Source organism: Rhinoderma darwinii, chromosome 3, assembly GCF_050947455.1.
Source record: "Rhinoderma darwinii isolate aRhiDar2 chromosome 3, aRhiDar2.hap1, whole genome shotgun sequence".
NCBI classification, from domain to species: domain Eukaryota; kingdom Metazoa; phylum Chordata; class Amphibia; order Anura; family Rhinodermatidae; genus Rhinoderma; species Rhinoderma darwinii.
The window spans coordinates 258,956,395-258,974,744 of NC_134689.1; the positions used below are offsets into that span (position 1 = coordinate 258,956,395).

At 43.0% G+C, this 18,350-nt stretch overlaps 1 protein-coding gene across 6 annotated transcripts in view; it reads right to left on the reverse strand.

Moving 5' to 3' along the window:
- Positions 1-18,350, reverse strand: part of AP3B2 (adaptor related protein complex 3 subunit beta 2) — a 117,784-nt gene that overhangs the window by 58,666 nt on the left and 40,768 nt on the right. For all 6 annotated transcript variants that reach the window (XM_075857855.1, XM_075857853.1, XM_075857852.1 and 3 more), the window contains exons 6-13: positions 17,834-17,900; positions 14,120-14,302; positions 13,710-13,889; positions 12,973-13,070; positions 9,312-9,366; positions 8,248-8,319; positions 4,381-4,443; positions 3,921-4,053 (exon numbers count right to left, since the gene is read on the reverse strand). In XM_075857855.1, coding sequence (XP_075713970.1) covers positions 3,921-4,053; positions 4,381-4,443; positions 8,248-8,319; positions 9,312-9,366; positions 12,973-13,070; positions 13,710-13,889; positions 14,120-14,302; positions 17,834-17,900 — 851 coding nt within the window. The remainder of the gene's footprint in view (positions 1-3,920; positions 4,054-4,380; positions 4,444-8,247; positions 8,320-9,311; positions 9,367-12,972; positions 13,071-13,709; positions 13,890-14,119; positions 14,303-17,833; positions 17,901-18,350) is intronic.

Sequence of the window (18,350 nt, forward strand, 5' to 3'; positions counted from 1 at the left end):
GATAGCGCCACTGTAGCTCCCTGTGGCTGGGGATTCCGCTCCTTGACGGAGTGCTTGATGTCCATATGTGAACAGTGACATCGGGCAACTAACTCCTGAAGCGGAATCCCTGTCCTCAGCGTTGCAGACGCTGTGACCGGGGATTCCACTCCAGGAGAAGCCCCTGACGTCTCTGTCCATTTAGTCGGGGGGTGCCATCTACAGGGGTTCTGCAAAAAAATCTCCTCCTCCTCCTCACATCCACTTTGCGCTATGAGGAGGAGGAGAGAAAGCACATCCGTGGCAGTTGTCCAGAGGAGTGTCGCGGCACCCCTGGAGGGTTCTCATGGGAACCTCATGTTGGGAACCACCAGCCTAGTAGATCACAGAGCAGGGAGATACCTCCCTGCTCTGCTATAGTGTTGAATAGTATCTGTGTCTTTAGCAGGGCCGTATTTACAACTCACGCTGCCCTAGGCACTAAGCCTGAATATACCCCCATTAAAGCCCTATTTAGTTTAGCCAATTATCATCATGATTCGCCAGTTTCTGACCAATTATAATGATATTTGGTCAGTGTTAACAAAGGGGAAGATCAATGATAAAAACTTTGCTTATCGTTAATCTCTAATGAGAAAAAAAAAGGTAATACACGCGGCCGTAGTCATAGCGATGCGTATTCTGTTCTGAGCGTAGCCCGGCCTCCAGGGATGACGATGCTTCCCATGTGACAGCTGCAGCCAATCAAAGGCTGCAGCGGTCACATGGACTACAGCGTCATCGCAGGAGGCCGGGCTACGCTCAGAGAGAGAGAGGGACTACGGCTGGGAGTATTAGCTTTTTTTAAAATTTATTTCTGCAATTTTCCCCCCAAAAAACGGCACCAAAATTTGGTGCCGTTTTTCAGGTGAAATTCCCTGCGGTTCTTAGGACGTATACACTGTGTGGTTTTACGTATCCACCCTGTGTGTTCCTACCCTTATAATCAAGTTGCTCCCCCCACAAATATTATCTCTAAGGGCTTATTCAGACGAACGGGATATACGTCCGTGCAACGCGCGTGATTTTCATGCGCGTTGCACGGACCTATATTAGTCTATGGGGCCGTGCAGACATGTGTGTGATTTTTATGCTGCGTGAGTCCGCTGCGTAAAAGTCATGACATGTCCGTTCTTTGAGCGTTTTTTTGTGCATCACGCACCCATTGAAGTCAATGGGTGCGTGAAAACCACAAATGCCGCACGGAAGCACTTCCATGCGAACAGCGTGATTCGCGCAACAGCTGTGAAAAGGATGAATGAAAACAGAAAAGCACCACGTGCTTTTCTGTTTACAAACATCCAAATGGAGTGTCATAATGATGGCGGCTGCGCGAAAAGTACACAGCCGCGCATCATATGGTGATGACACACGGAGCTGTCAAATGCATTTTGCGCAGGCAAAACGCCGTGTTTTTTGCGTGCGCAAAAGGCACACGCTCGTGTGAATCCAGCCTAAGGGTAAGGCCACACAGAGCGGCCCTGACACGGTTGCAACGCAGCTAACAACCACGCCGCCACCATGTTCAGTGCGGCTGTCAAACAGCCTGTTAGTGGCCGCACGTATTCCGGTTACATTCGCACGCGCACTGCCGCTCCATTCATTCTCTATGGGAGCGCCGGAGATAGCCGAGTGCAGTGTTCTGCTTTTTCCGGCGCTCCCATAGAGAATGAATAGGGGGTAAGTTGTTATAATTTGCAAAATCGTGCGGCCATAAAGGGTGTATTAATTAATGGCAGCACGATTTTGCAGATAAAGGGACGGTTTACCCGCGTTAACGTGCGGCCATGAATTAATACACCCTTTATGGCCTCACGATTTTGCAAATTACAACAACTTACCCCCTATTCATTCTCTATGGGAGCGCCGGAAAAAGCAGAACACTGCACTCGGCTATCTCCGGCGCTCCCATAGAGAATGAATGGAGCGGCAGTGCGTGTGCGCGTGTAACCGGAATACCCCTTAACGAGGTATTTGACAGCCGCTCCTACATAGTGCCAGCGCGGTTGTTGGCCGCGTTGCGACAGTGTGAGGGCCGCTCCGTGTGGCCGTACCCTAAAGAATCCTTTCTCCCCATACATAACGCTAAGTTCCCCTCCCCCATGATTCATAATAAGCTCCTACACCACAAAATAAACTATACAGAAGTCCCCCTCCCCACAAAATACATTTATAAAGAATCCCCCCACACTCCTATAGCATTTAGGGCAATGTCCCCTCCCCCACAAAATCGATCTGTAAAAAATACACTCAAAGTACCTCTAACCTAGTTTCCCCTCCCCCACAAAATCGATCTGTAAAAAATACACTAAAAGTACCTATAACCTAGTCTCCCCTCCCCCACAAAATCGATCTTTAAAAAAAAAATAAACATCCTGTTACACATCACATAAAGCCCCCTCTCTCCCCCTCCCTCCCTCCCTCACACAGCACATAAATAGAAATAGATTAAGCTAAAGCGGCTGCACTTACCTGACACCGGAGCTCCGTGGAGGAGTCTTCACTGGGGCAGCAGCACAGCAAGAAGGAGCTGCGTGAGGTGCTGAGTGTCTGTGACACTGCAGTACAGGATGTGCTGATTGGTGGAGCAGACAGAAGCACCTGCTGCTCCTCCAATCAGCGCTCACTTCACGCAGCAGTGCAGAGGGAGGAACATTTCTCCTCTATTCTGCTCGTACCCACTGGCGCCCCCCTTGCAGCATGGCGGCCGGCGCCCTGTGCGACCGCACGTGTCGCACATAGCTAAGGCCGGCCATGGCTGCGCATCACCAAAAGATCACCATACCCACAGTGAAGCACGGTGGAGACAGCATTATGCTTTGGGGCAGTTTTTCTTCAGCTAGAATTGGGGCTTTAGTCAAGTTGGAGGGAATTATGAACAGTTCCAAATATCAGTCAATATTGGCACAAAACCTGCAGGCCTCTGCTAAAAAGCTGAAGATTTAAAGGAATTTCACCTTTCAACACGACAACGACCCAAAGCATTCCTCCAAATCAACAAAAGAATGGCTTCACCAGAAGAAGATCAAAGTTTTGGAATGGCCCAGCCAGAGCCCAGACCTGAATCCTATTGAAAATCTGTGTGGTGACCTAAAGAAGGCTGTACACAGGAGATGCCCTCGCAATCTGACTTGGATCAGATTTGGAGCGCTTTTGCAATGAAGAGTGGGCAACAATTGTCAAGTCAAAATGTGCCATGCTGATAGACTTCTACCCAAAATACTGGATGCTGTCATAAAGGGTAATTCATCAAAGTATTAGTTTAAGGGTGTGCATATTTATGCAACCACATTATTTTTGTTCTTTATTTTTATTTTTCCACCCTAAAAGATTTCAGTTTGTTTTTCAATACAATTGTACAAATTATAGGTGACATTAAAGTTGGGAGTTCACACAGGTGTTTTGGCGAGTTTTTGTCGCAGAAACAGCGCCGAAAAATGCGCCAAAAAACGTCCGAAAATGCCTCCTATTGATTTCAATGGGACGCAGAGGCATTTTTTTCCAGCGAGCGGAAAAAAGACGAGACATGCCCTATCTTCGGGCGTTTACGCCTCTAACCTCCCATTGACATCAATAAGAGGCAGAGAAAGCGTATTTCGCAGCGTTTTATGCTCGCGTCACTCAATGGCCGCGGGCGAAAAACGGCGTGCAGGCAGAGGAAAATCTGCCTCAAAATTCCAAACGGGAATTTTTAGGCAGATTTTCCGCCTGCAAAAAACTCTGTGTGAACCCAGCCTAAGAGGTTTTTAAGTGGACCAGTAAAGGTACGCTTTAAGATGAATGGTGATCTAAAGGCCTCATGAACTAATCATGCTCTAGCTTTATATGGTACTTTCTTGTTTATAAAAACTACACCAATAATATTGTTTGTAGACATGCTAAAAGCATCTTATTTGTCTTACCATCTCGGTTTGATAGCAGCTGGACAAGCCCATTGAGACAGGTATCACGAACTTTGCCTATGTTAGTAGCACATCGGCCAATAGCCTGTATCGAAGCAGCCACAAAATCTTTATCCATGCTGCGAATGTAAGTCTGAAAGGATTAACATAAATACATTGTACTGATTTGTTTGGGATAAAAGGAAGTTGGCATAGCATGACCAAACCAGAGCACAGTTTGGGAAAATTAGGTACTATGTGTCCTGTTTGAATAAACATCTGAGGTTTTTTTATAATAACATTTACTTTTGTTTTTTACTTAACATACATATCTCATCTATAAGCTCATACAACTTTACACAGATAGGGGATATGAAATAAATACTCTACACTACATACAGTATCACTACCCTAGATGCTCCTCTTTTTTATGAACCATTTGTTTTACAGTGAACTAATTTAATTTCTGACACACACTTACTTGGAATTCTCGCAGAATGATGGAAATGTTGGTCTCATTTGCCAGATTTGTCAGGACTTCGAGCTGCACAGTATAAGAAATTTGATTAAGGTGGATCTCCATTTATTTAATCAAACATTCTTGGGTTCTCTGTTATTAAAGCCATTTACTAGGATGTGCTTGACAGTTGCCTGGTAATGAGGTGAATAAAATCCCTCAGAAGAGGAGTTTGGATTGACAACTCCCAGGCTGAATATTACTGGCTGTCATGGCAGCGGGCCGTCAGGCTCACGCACCTCCTGATGGCCGCAGCCATGGGTCTGCGAGCGCTGGCCTCAGTCTCCTCCTCGCTCACTTCCGCTTACCTCGGCCAGATCCCGTAGGGTACACCTGCGTTATTGTCAGAATTAGCCCATGAGCACCCTGGACTATAAGAAGGGTGCTCAGCCCCTTCCTCCCACGCCTGAGCGTTGTTGTTGTACCCAAAGTTTGTCTAAGCAAATGGTCTAGTGCTTTCCAGTTCCCAGTTCCTGTACCCGTATCCAGTGCTATGCTGGTCAAGTGCCGTGCTGAAGTCGTGCTGTGCTGTATACCACGCCTGTACTGCTACATCACGCCTGACGTCTGCCTGCTGCCTAGTCCCAGCCGAGCCTGTCTTGCTACTGTCCAAGCTGCCAGAGGTAAACTATATGAACTATAGACTGTGACCTGCGTCCTGTTGGCCAGCTGCCATACCGTCAAGGCGGTACGGCCCAGTGGGTCCACAAACCCAACGTGACACTGGTTGTGTGATCATTCCTACCTTACTGTAGGAATTGTTCTAATCAAAGCAGGGATTGAAGGCACAGTGTTGTGACTGGGAGTAACATATACCTGAATGACAGGCATATAGAGAACAGGAGGGGGAAGTGTCTCAATGCATGTATACAGCATCTGTGAGTGTGACTGACTGACAAAAGACAGTGCTATGAGATATATACATTTATACAAATACACAAACATACACGTTCATACAATACAATTAAAAATGTTTTGCTGTGTGAATCTTACAGAATCCTACAGTTCGTAATTCTTTAATCAAGTGTAATTTCTAACAAAAGTAAATTCATTCATTCATTATTTTTCTATGTTTTAGTAAAGAGTAACTCAACATTGGAGCTACTGTACACTTTACACCAAATCAGTTTGTATCATACACAATATCATTGTAAATTATTCATCCCATCAAAACGACGGAACCCTTGCACAACAGAGGCAAACAGAAACCATTGGCACCGGATCCGTCACCATTGAAATCAATGGTGATGGAAACCGAAACCTACGGTTTCAGTTTGTGTCAGTCAGGGCTCCGATGGAATGTCGGAACCGAGCCCTGAGACAGATGTGAACGAAGCCTTAGGCCTCATGCACACGACCGTATTTTTTCCCACCCGTAAATACTGGCGTAAATACGGGTCCGGTGTCACACGTATTCCACCCGTTTTGCACCAGTATTTACGAACCCGTGCCCGTAAATATGGGTCCGGTGTCACCCGTATTCCACCCGTATTTACGGGCACGTTTTTGGCGGCAAAATAGCGCTGCACTAATCGGCAGCCCCTTCTCTCTATCAGTGCAGGATAGAGAGAAGGGACAGCCTTTTCTGTAATAAAAGTTAAAGAAATTCATACTTACCCGGCCGTTGTCTTGGTGACGCGTCCCTCTCTTCATATCCAGCCCGACCTCCCTGGATGACGCGGCAGTCCATGTGACCGCTGCAGCCTGTGATTGGCTGCAGCGGTCACATGGCCTGAAACGTCATCCAGGATGTCGAGAGGGACGCGTCACCAAGGCAACGGGCGGGAGACCGGACTGGAGGAAGCAGGAAGTTGTCGGTAAGTATGAAAGTCTTTTATTTTTATTTTTTACAGGTTTATACTGATCGGTAGTCACTGTCCAGGGTGCTGAAAGAGTTACTGCCGATCAGTTAACTCTTTCAGCTCCCTGGACAGTGACTATTTACTGACGTCGCTTAGCAACGCTGCCGTAATGACGGGTGCACACATGTAGCCACCCGTCATTACGAGAGCTCCATAGACTTCTATGGACTGTCCGTGCCGTTATTACGGCCTGAAATAGGACATGTTCTATCTTTTTCAACGGCACGGGCACCTTCCCGTGAGAAAACAGGAAGGCACCCGTCGCCAATAGAAGTCTATGAGCCCGTTATTACGGGTCGTGATTACGACCCGTAATAACGGGAGTTTTTACGGTCGTGTGCATGAGGCCTTAGTTGTCTTTTTTCCAAGTGAAACAAGCTCATATTTTCTAGCCTTTCATTGTAAGGGTATGTTCACACGCAGTGACCAAAAACGTCTGAAAATACGGAGCTGTTTTCAGGCGAAAACAGCTCCTGATTTTCAGACGTTTTTGTAAAAACTCGCGTTTTTCGCTGCATATTTTACGGACATTATTGGAGTCATTGAAAAACGGCTCCAAAAACATCCCAAGAAGTGACATGCACTTCTTTTTTGCGGGCGTCTTTTTATGCGCCATATTTTGACAGGTTTTTATCTCTCTTTTTATACACCATAAAATACTATTTGCTTTTTCAGCTGCTGCTTGACATTGAGTAATGCTGCTTAGCTTACTTGTAACCGGAATACATCGGTCCTTCTCTAATTCTGTTATTCCCAGTTTTATTCCATTTAACGTATATGCATTAACCCTTTAATGCCCAGCCTATTTTAAACCTTAACCCCTTCCCGCAATTTCACATACAGTTACGTAATGGGAGCTGGTGTTTTCCCGCAATTCCACGTAACTGTACGTGAAAGAGATGGAGCTGAACCAGCGACATCACTGCCGGGTGACCGCTGTATGTTACAGCTGGCACCCTGAGGTATCGCCAGGACCGGAGCTAGCCTCCGATCCGAGCGATTAACCCCTCACATGCTGCGTTCAATAGAGATCGCAGCATGTGAGGAGTTTATAGCCACCTGCACCCCAGCAACGTGATCGCTGGGTTGCCGGTGGCTGCAAAGGCGATCGGAGGCCTAATACTTACATCCCGGTTTGCCAGTAACGGAATCCTCCTATGCCCCGTCATCGGCGGGGCCCAAAATGCTTCCGTTACTATCGGCAAGATGGCGCCGGCTCAGCTTCGGCCTCAGAAGCTGAGCCGGCGTCATCAGCAGTGGGTGTCCGCTGTATGTTACAGCGGACATCCCAATGTAAAGGCAGGAACCGGAGCTAGCTAGCATTTTGTAAGGGGAAAAAGTGAGTTGTTGTTTTTTTTATGAACTTTATTAAACTTTTTCTTTACTTTTTTACTAGTCCCACTAGGGGACTTTAATATGCGATCATCCGATTGCTTTTATAATACACTGCAATACTTTTGTTTTGCAGTTTATTACTGCCTGTTTAAAACGGACAGGCATCTGCTAGGCCATGCCTCTAGCATTCACTACAGGCAGACCTGGGGGCCTTTATTAGGCCCCTGGCTGCCTTAAAAGACACAGACACTCGGCGATCTTATAGCCGGGTGACGGTGGGATAAGAGGAAGCTCCCTCCCTCTCTCCAAAACAACTCAGATGCGGCGCTCACTATTGAGCGCCGCATCTGAGGGGTTAAATGGGTGAGATCGATACTTATATCGATCTCCCCCGTTCGAGCAGGGATGCCCCCAGCCCTCAGCTACCTTAGATTTATTTATTCTGATGCAGTGCTGTCAATAGGCTATTGCATCAGAATAAAGCCCATTATTGGCCGTCGTTAAAAGGCGTATTGGCGGTCACTAACAGGTTAAAGCTATTACTGTGGCCTGGTTGCATTACTTTACATTTATCAACACTACAATTCATCTGCCATGTATTTTTCCCATGCTGCTAGCTTATCTAGGGCTTTACCTTTAAAATCTTAATCTGGGTCGGGTCAGTAGATCGGATGTAGAAACTTTTTAGGTATGGCTCAAACATCCCCTAAGAAGAAAATCAATGATCAAAAAAAACAACAAATTAACATTTTTACATAATAATAATATTTCTTTATATAGCGCCAACACATTATTTATCAACTCTGGGACCCTCACCTATCTGGAAAACGGGGGTCCTGTGTCACATCAGCCATATGAAGCATTTCCACTGAAGTCTATGGAGGTTCGGAAAGTGCCAAACATTGCTTGCTCTGCTCTTTGGGTAACTTCAATAGACTTCAAAAGAGACGGCTGGGCACAAGTGCAAACAACTCTTCATTGAATCCACAGCAAAAGTGGCGCAGTGTATCAGTGAATTCGGTCACAGCACCACCATTCTTCCGATAAGTGCGGGTCCCATGGCTAGGAACCACACTTATCAGGCAATTATGGCATATCCTGTGGATATGCGATAAATGTTAAGATGGAAATACCCCTTTAAACGTAATACATTGTTAATAATAGCAGTAAATACAATAAACACTACTATCAGGCATTTATGGTAAACCAGGGAATCCACTTTAAGATGGGAATATCCCTTTAAGATCTTGAATAAGACTAATCATTCAAATTCCTCAGTAGTTAAATGAAAATTAGAATTAAAATCAACATCAGAGTTTTTGTCTACGTACTAAAAAATGGGCAACAATAGACCATAAACTAAGTAGAAGAAATGTTTGCATGACAATGCAGTGCTAAAACATTGGTTCTGTCATATGCAATAACACTAAAGTAAAGCTCCACTTTAGTGGATAAAAAAAAAACCATAAAAAATTGCATTGCAGCTCGGATGCTGTTTATTTACGAAACAGAGTCACCAGAGGGATAAGCCAGGGTTTTTTTTTTTATATGTGTAAACATAACACTTTAGTTTAAAGCATTCTATTATCTAGTTAGTAAAACCTTATTATTTCCTGTGCAAGCAATGATATAAGTGATTCAAAAGAATAAAAAAGCTTCATTTTGTTAATTTTACAGATCATGGCATCCTTTACATACCCTTCTCTTGATGGACATAGTGGCCACGTTCTGCAGTACAACAAATTGCACCTCACTGAAATGAAGAGAATAATTATAAGAAGAGGACAGGTAACGATAGGAAAGACACAAAAGATATATAAAAAAAATGAGAACTGCATAATAAAACTTTAGCAACTTCAGTGGATAACAGGAGTCAGTGGATAACAAGTAAATAAGAGGGTGTTGTACATACTGTAAGTACAAAACAGGGAAAAGATGGCCTGTTTTACTTGCCTACACTACTGGATAAAAGTTCATTTTGAAAATTGTATATGTCACAATAGTGTGTGTATTAATAGGCTATGCTTTCTTGTGTTCATCTTACAATACTGTGTGTTTGCACATATAGACTGAGATCCATCGTTGTAATGTCACAATAAAGTGATGACTATTGATTGTCCTCTGTTGTGGTAATTTCACAAAACTGCATGTTGCTGTGTTTATTTATAGTCTTTGCTCTGTTGTGATGATGTCACATTTTTGCATGTTTATTTATAGGACAAACTTGTGTTGCTGTCACAATAGTGTGTGTATTTATAGGCTGTGCTTGACTGTGCTGATGTCACAATTGTGTGTTTTTATAGGTTGCACTTTGTTGCTATGATGTCAAAAGTGTACTTAAAGGATGTGCTCTATTGTGCTGATGTCACAATAGTGTGTATGTGTATATGTATTGGCTGTACTCTATGGGATGGGCTCTATTTTCATGATGTCACAAATGTGTGTCTGTAGTTGGAGGTTGTGCTCTATTGTGATGACGTCACAGTATTGGGTATTTGTAAACTTTAAACTGATTATGTCACAATAGTGTGCTTACTTATAGGCTATTGTCTATTGTGATGATGTCACAATATTGGGTATGCTTTTATTGGCTGCACTGATTTTTTTCAGAATAACGTGTCTAAATCTATTTATAGGCTGGGCTTTTTTTGTGTTGATGTCACAATAACTATGTTTGTATGTATTTATAGGCTGTACTTTATTGGGAGGATGTTACAATTGTGCGTGTCTATAGGTTGGACTCCATTGTCGTGATGTTACAATAGTGTGTGTTTGAATTTATAGGCTGGGCTGTACTGTGATGCCTTAATTGTGTTTGACTATTTATATATTGTCCTCTGTTGTGATAATGTTACAATAGTTTGTATTAGGTCTCATCCACACGAACGTAAAAACGCCCGTAATTACGGGCCCATAGACTTCTATTGGCCATGGGTACCTTCCCGTATGCTTACGGGAAGGTGCCCGTGCCATTGAAAAATATAGAACATGTCCTATTTAAGACTGTAATAACGGCACGGGCAGGTCTATAGAAGTCTATGGGGCTCCCAAAATTACGGGTGGCTACGTGTGTGCACCCGTAATTACGGGAGCGTTTCTAGGCGACGTAGGGGATAGTCACTGTCCAGGGTGCTGAAAGAGTTAACTGATCAGCAGTAACTCTTTCAGCACACAAGACAGTGACTACCGCTGGAGTTAATAGTATTAAAAGTTAACTTACCCAGAACTCTTCTTCCTCCAGTCCGGCCTCCCGGGATGACGTTTCATCCCATGTGACCGCTGCAGCCAATCACAGGCCAATAACAGGCTGCGTCGGACTGGATGTCAAAAGAGGGACGTGTCACCAAGACAACGGCCGGGGTACGTATGAACTTTTTTTTACTTTCAAACGCTGCAGAAACTCTGCCTGAAAGGGCTGGCCCTTCTCTCTATCCTGATAGAGAGAAGGGCCTGCCGATTAGAAAAGAGAAAATGGGTCTGTAAATACGGGTTGAATACTGGTGACACCGGACCCGTATTTACGGGCACGGGTCCGTAAATACTGGTGGAATACGGGTCAAATACGTGTGACAATGGACCCGTATTTACGGGAGGAAAAAAATACGTTCGTGTGCATGGGGCCTTACTGTGTTTATTAATAGGCTCTGATAATGTCAAACAGTGTGTGTATATGTAAGGATATGTTCACACGCTAAAGTAAAAACGGCTGTAAAATACGGAGCTGTTTTCAAGGGAAAACAGCCAGTGATTTTCAGATGTTTCTGAAACCACAAACGTTTTTTGATATTTTCTTTTGCGGCTGTTTTTGGAGCTTTTTTTCCATTGACACAATGAAAAACGGCTCCAAAAACGTCTCAAGAAGTGACATGCACTTCTTATTGTGGGGCGTTTTTTTCCACGCCGTTTTTTCAAATGGGCGCGTAAAAAAAACGCCCCGTCGGAACAAAACTCAGTTTTTCCCATTGAAATTAATAGGCAGATTTTTGGAGACGTTCATCTTTCGTTTTTTCAGTTGTTTTTCGGGGTGTTTACGGCCCGAAAAACAGCTGAAAATAAGTCGAGTGAACATACACTTAAGGCTACACCCTATTGTGATGATGTTACAATAATGTGTCTTTCTGTGTGTTTTTAAAGCATGCCCTAATGCCTCATGCACACGACCGTGCCATAAGGGATCCGTGGAAAGATAGGACTTGTCCGATCTTTCGAAGGATCTGAATGTCGGATCCGTTTTCATGGACTCTATCCACGTGCTAAAGTGAATGGGTCCATGAAAACTACTGGGTGCAACTCGGATGCTGTGAAAAATAGCCCTATTGGCAGTCGGTAGTGTGCAAAGGGCATTACTGTGATGATTTCATGTAATTATTCAAGGACTGAAATCTCTTGTGTTGATGTTACAATAGTATGTGTCGCCGTACGCATCTATAGGGTGTACACTATAGTGGTGAAGTCACAATAGCATGTATGTGTATTTATAAGCTCAGCTCTATTGCAATTGTGTCCCAAAATTGTGTATATTTAAAGGATGCACTCCAATTCCTAATAATGTGTGTGTATGTGTGTGTGTGTGTGTGTGTGTGTGTGTGTGTGTGTGTTGCCAATAGATTCCCATAGCAACCAATTAGGTTGCAGCTCTAATTGTTCAAAAAGCCTCTAGAAAAATGAAAGCTGAAATTTGGTTGTTTGCTATGGGAAATCTTCTTTTGTTCCTCCACACTTGCCCTTGTTTTAGTACTGTAATGAAGATGTACTTGATTCAGGTGTCTGAGAGCTGAATAAAGAGGGATTAATGTCTGTCCTTGTAAATAAAAGCGCTCCCTTGTGCAGTGTTGTTTGTCCAAAGGAAAGACAACAAGCAACATAGGCTGGGTTCACACAACCTATTTTCAAACGTAAACGAGGCGTATTATGCCTCGTTTTACGTCTGAAAATATGGCAACAATACGTCGGCAAACATCTGCCCATTCATTTGAATGGGTTTGCCGACGTACTGTGCCGACAACCTGTCATTTACGCGTCGTCGTTTGACAGCTGTCAAACGACGAAGCGTAAATTGACTGCCTCGGCAAAGAAGTGCAGGGCACTTCTTTGCCACGTAATTTGAGCCGTTCTTCATTGAAGTCAATGAAGAGCAGCTCAAGATTACGGGCGTCAAAGACGCCTCGCATAATGTGAGGAGGAGCTTTTACGTCTGAAACTACGCTGCTGTTTTCTCCTGAAAACAGTCTGTCTTTTCAGACGTAAAAGCCAGTTCCCGTGTGCACATACCCTAAAGTCTCATGAACTGCTGATCAGCCTTCCTAACAGAGGGGACACATTCTTCACAATACAGCAGTTTTTAGTTTTTTTTTGCTACCTGTGACTGCGTAGCAACCGAACCAAGGCCTTTGCTATGACACCAACTTCTGCTTTTGGTGCTAGATGAAAGTATAATTGTGCGACTGCCATAACCACCTGTAGAAAGAGGTAAATTGTTATTTAATGAATACTTATAAGCGCTGTACATAAATAATACTCCCTTCTTGTACCTGTATGTCTGTTGTAAAATAGTTGGACACCAGTGTAATACTAGCTGTTGTTAAGCTAATCCTTTTTTTAATAGTAGATATAATAAGTCTATAATGGTTTATTCACACGAACGATGTGTCAAATCAGCCATGAAATCACGGCCGACTTGCATTCGTGCGGGACCCAATTTCACAGATCCCTCATAGACTTGAATTCCTTGAGGTATCCGTGAAAACAAGCAAAAAATAGGACAATTCCTATTTTTTGACAGGCCGTTCACACTGTCCATTAAAAAAAAAAAAAACGGCCATGTGAATAGCCCCATAGAAGTAATTTCATTTTAATGCAGCCGTGTGACGGCCGATTATCCTATTTGTGTGAATAAGGCCTAATAGACATGATATATTTGATGGACATAATATATTTTTCTTAAAAAAATATATTTTTCCTGTATGAAATAGCAAGATGCAATATGGCAAATGGTCACTAGGTACAGTATGTTTAAGCTGATCTATTAAGAAACTAAAGTACTAGGTTTGATATTCACAGCATAGTGTATTCAGAAAGAAAATAGCATTATTTTACAGCAGCATTGCGACTCTGCAAGAGGGGCTTAGTATTGCGAAGAAGAAGACGGTGGTCTGGGTCCATAATGTATGGTTTGCGTTTCACAAGAGATGATGCTTCCGCCTTTTCCTCTTTACTTCCTTCATCCTCATCTGAGCCATAGAAAGCTTTCTCTGGATTTTCCTCCAAAAGAGATTCCTGCCAGCAATAGCATAGTAAAGAACAAACATAAGAGAAAAAGAATGACTAACTCAAATATTTTGACAATTTTACATTGGTTTAACTAATAAAAGTAGAGATAGGCAAGAAAAGTTATAATAATAATAATAATGCCAGACATTAAGTACATCAAGAGATAATACCTAGAAACATACTACAGGAGAATAAAGACTTAACTGATAGTAAGAGAAGTAAGAAGTATAACTTACATTTTGGTTAGGGTTCAGAAACTGGGTCCTTGCATAACGTGTCAGCATGTTGATAATCACTACCTGCCCCCATTCTTCCACATCAATCAGCAGGTTACACAACTTGCGATAATTCTTATGTATGAGGTCAATGCGTTCAGGGCACACTTCTTCAAAAGCCATCACTACACTTCCAGCCACCAGCTTTGAAAAAAAGTAAATACATCTTTAATAATGTACATTATACCATGTTCTGCTAGACTTACATCTCAATTCTACATGACAACATACATTGGAAAACGAACCTTGTTAGTGTATGTGCACACACAAAATCAAAAACGTCTGAAAATACGAAGCTGTTTTCAAGGGAAAACAGCTCCTCATTTTCAGATGTCTTTAAGCCACTTGCGATTTTTGCAGCGTTTTTTACGACCATTTTTGGAGCTGTTTTTCTATAGTCAATGAAAAACGGCTCCAAAAACGTCCCAAGAAGTGACATGCACTTCCTTTTCGCGGACGTCTTTTTACGTGCCGTTTTTGGAAGACGAGGTGTAAAAAAACACTCCATCGGAACTAAAATCAATGGGCAGATGTTTGTAGGCTTCTGATTTTTCAGGTGTTTTTCGAGGCGTAAACGCCCTGAAATACGCCTGAAGACCCTCCGTGTGAACATACCCTTAGTGTATTATCAACTGATTCTAGTGCTTTAGTATAAGGGTAAGGCCACACGGTGCGTCGTTGAAGCGGTTTTGTTGCGTTTGAAAACCGCATGCGGTCAACTGCATGCGTTTTTTGTCTCTAAGGGCGGATTCAGACGAATGTGAGCGTTTTGCGCCCGCACAAAACGCATGCGTTTTGCGCGCATGGCAGCAGCGTGACAGCTCCGTGTGTCCTGTTCATATGGATGCGTGGCTGCGTGATTTTTTTATGACACTCAGTTTGGATGTTTGTAAACAGAAAAGCACGTGGTGCTTTTCTGTTTACATTCATTCTTTTACTGTTGTTGCGCGAATAATGCGCGTCCCACGGAAGGGCTTCCGTGGGGTGCGCGTGATTTTCACGCACCCATTGACTTCAATGGGTGCGTGATGCGCGAAAAATGCCTAAATATTGAACATGTCGTGAGTTTTACGCAGCGGACTCACGCTGCGCAAAACTCACGGACTGTCTGCACCGACCCATAGACTTGTATAGGTCCGTGCGACCCGCGTGAAAACCACGCGGGCTGCACGGACTAAAATCACGTTCGTCTGAATCCGCCCTGATGCTGCAGTTCTGTTGCGTTTTTAAAGGAAATAATTGATGGATATAGTTTTCACCCGTGTTGAGGTTTGTTAGGTGCTTCCTGTATATAGTTCATTACAAGGCATTGCAGAACTGTTAGCAAAAACGCAAGTAATTCAGCAACAACTTTGTCAGCGCGGTCATTAACTGCATGCGGTCGGACATTATGAAGATGCAAATAACTGCACAAAAAACATATTGTAATATAATAGCAGCCGTCTGTCCATAACAATAATTTCACCATTGACTTCTATTGAGAAATGACTTGCTGCAGTTTAAAAACGCAACATAAACGCACCATGACCGCACTGCTCCTTCCTTTCCTCCAGCATGATTATACCTTCGTACTGGTAGATAATTATAATCATCAACCTTGGCTGTCTTTAATTTGAATGTATTTAACTAAAGGGTTTGTTCACACTGAGTTTCTTGCCACTAATTTTGATCTGCGTCGGAATCAGCGTAAAAAAATGCCCCAAATCTGCCTCTTATTGATTTCAATCTCAATCAGGAAAGATTTTTTCTGATGGATGAAAAAAAAAAAGTGTCCTGTCCTATCTTGGAGGGCATTCCGTTTCTGAACCTTCCATTAAAATCAATTGGAGGCAGAAAGAAACAGTTTAACAAACCGACTAATGCCCCGAATGATACTAGTGGTCCTAGTGACTAATTAAAACTAAACCAGAATAAGAAACAAGTCACGACCAGGTGTTTGAAAAAATACAAATAATCTTTATTAAAGTCAATTAGACACATGGAGACAACATATAACACTTAGACATAATAAAATGCCATGGACCCTCGAACACAAACGGAATCCGAACGTAAAAGCAGAGTAGCCCCCCAGAAGTAAAAATGGTCTGACACAACCTATATATGGCTAAAGTGCATAAGTACATATTGATAAGCAGGTACTAGGCATGGTACGCTTTGCACAGATGAACACACAAATAAGTATAGAGAATATATATAAGGTACAATCTAAGTAAAAACGACATGTAAAGTAGTATACCTACACCTGCGTATAAGAGGATAAATAGGAGATCAAGACCAGGAGGGGGACCTCTGCTTAACCCAGAGTTTGAACGTCTTTTTTTAGTCACAGGTTGGTGTATATTGTGATCGGCATTCACTGTCGAGGGTGCTGAAAGAGTTACTGCCGATCAGTTAGCTCTTTCAGCACCTTGGACAGTGACGGGCGTCGACTACCTCATCTCTATGATGGCGGCTGCGCGAAAATCACGCAGCCGCGCATCATACACGGATGACACACGGAGCTGTCAATTGCCTTTTGCGCACGCAAAACGCAGCGTTTTTTTGCGCGCGCAAAACGCACACGCTCGTGTAAATGAGGCCTAAGAGTGGCTTGCTGCAATCTCACAGAAAAGATTCAGAAGTGTCAGGATTCTCAATACACATGACGTCCAGGCAGGATTTCATGTGTATTCATTATCAGGACACTTGTGTATATGGCTGCACATCGTTCTAGTAAGAACGCTGTGCTGCTTGTAAATGAATGTAGAGGAGTGTATGACACTGACTGGTCACGGATTGGTCAGCGTCATACACATAAACACGCCCAGTCAAAAAACACAATACACGCCCAGTTGGACATAACGAAAAAAAAAAACGCCCAGTTGTCCATTTCAAAGCTCATTTGCATATATATAAAATAGCTCATAACTTGACCAAAAATGAACGTTTTAAAAACAAAACAAAAACGTTACTGTTATCTACATTGCAGCGCCGATCACATGCAATAGGAGATAGGGATTTGAGAATCTGGTGACAGAGCCTCTTTAAGGCAAAGAGTGGGCTTGTAATGACAATGCATTGTGTGTTTTACTAGTGGTGCAAGGTTCAAAGAGCCCCATTATGTAGATATCAGTATTTTTAACATAACTGCAAATAAATCATCTAACATTCAGGTGGGCTACTTTATCGTCACTTGAACTCCTGCTTAAAATGTAATTCCAGGCAAAAGACCGTACACCTTAAGGGAGGATTTACACGAGCGTGTGCGTTTTGCATGTGCAAAAAACGCGGCGTTTTGCGTGTGCAAAAGGCACTTAACAGCTCTGTGTGTCATCAGCATATGATGCGTGGCTGCGTGATTTTCGTGCAGCCGCCATCATTATGACACTCTGTATGTTTGTATGTTTTCAGTCATACTTTTTACTGCTGTTGCGCGAATCAGTGCTTCTGTCTGGTGCGCATGATTTTCACGCACCCATTGTCTGCTTCTGCGAACAGCGCAGAAATATAGGACATGTCGTGCGTTTCACGCTGCGGACACACGCTGCGTGAAAATCACGGACTGTCTGCACGGCCCCATAGGCTAACATAGGTCCGTGCAACGAGCGTGAAAATCACGCTCGTTGCACAGACGTATTACACGTTCGTGTAAATCCTCCCTAACTATGCTAACCATGTGAACAGCGTGAAACTTACTGTGGTTTTGTCAGATAAAAGTTTCTCAATCACTTCAATCAGCTGATCTTTTTGGTCTGAATCCAAGCTGAAAAAATTACATGGTAAGCAATGAGAAACAGTGCAATAAAATAATCTTTTGGGCGGGCATATTATATCAACCAAAATATTTGTTTATCTAAGGAGTATAAGATCACACAAGTCAAATCCTATGAGTTGTAAGAGTGAGTTTAGACACTGGAAAAATCCACCGTGAAATTTGCATAAACACTGTGTATCTATGCACGTACTGTATTTAAAAGATAAATATATAGCGGTCACCACTTAATAACTTTTATATCAAAAGGTGCACAACCAAGAATCCCCCAGTAATCGCATAGTACAAAAAAAGACAGGAAAACACGAATCTGTGTGAATGAACAAGATTACAATTATCCTTAATACAAAAAAAATAATTTTTGACACAAAACCCATTATTAAAAACAAATACAAACTGCAAGACACAATACAAAAGAGAAATAACCTGTTAAGGGTGAGT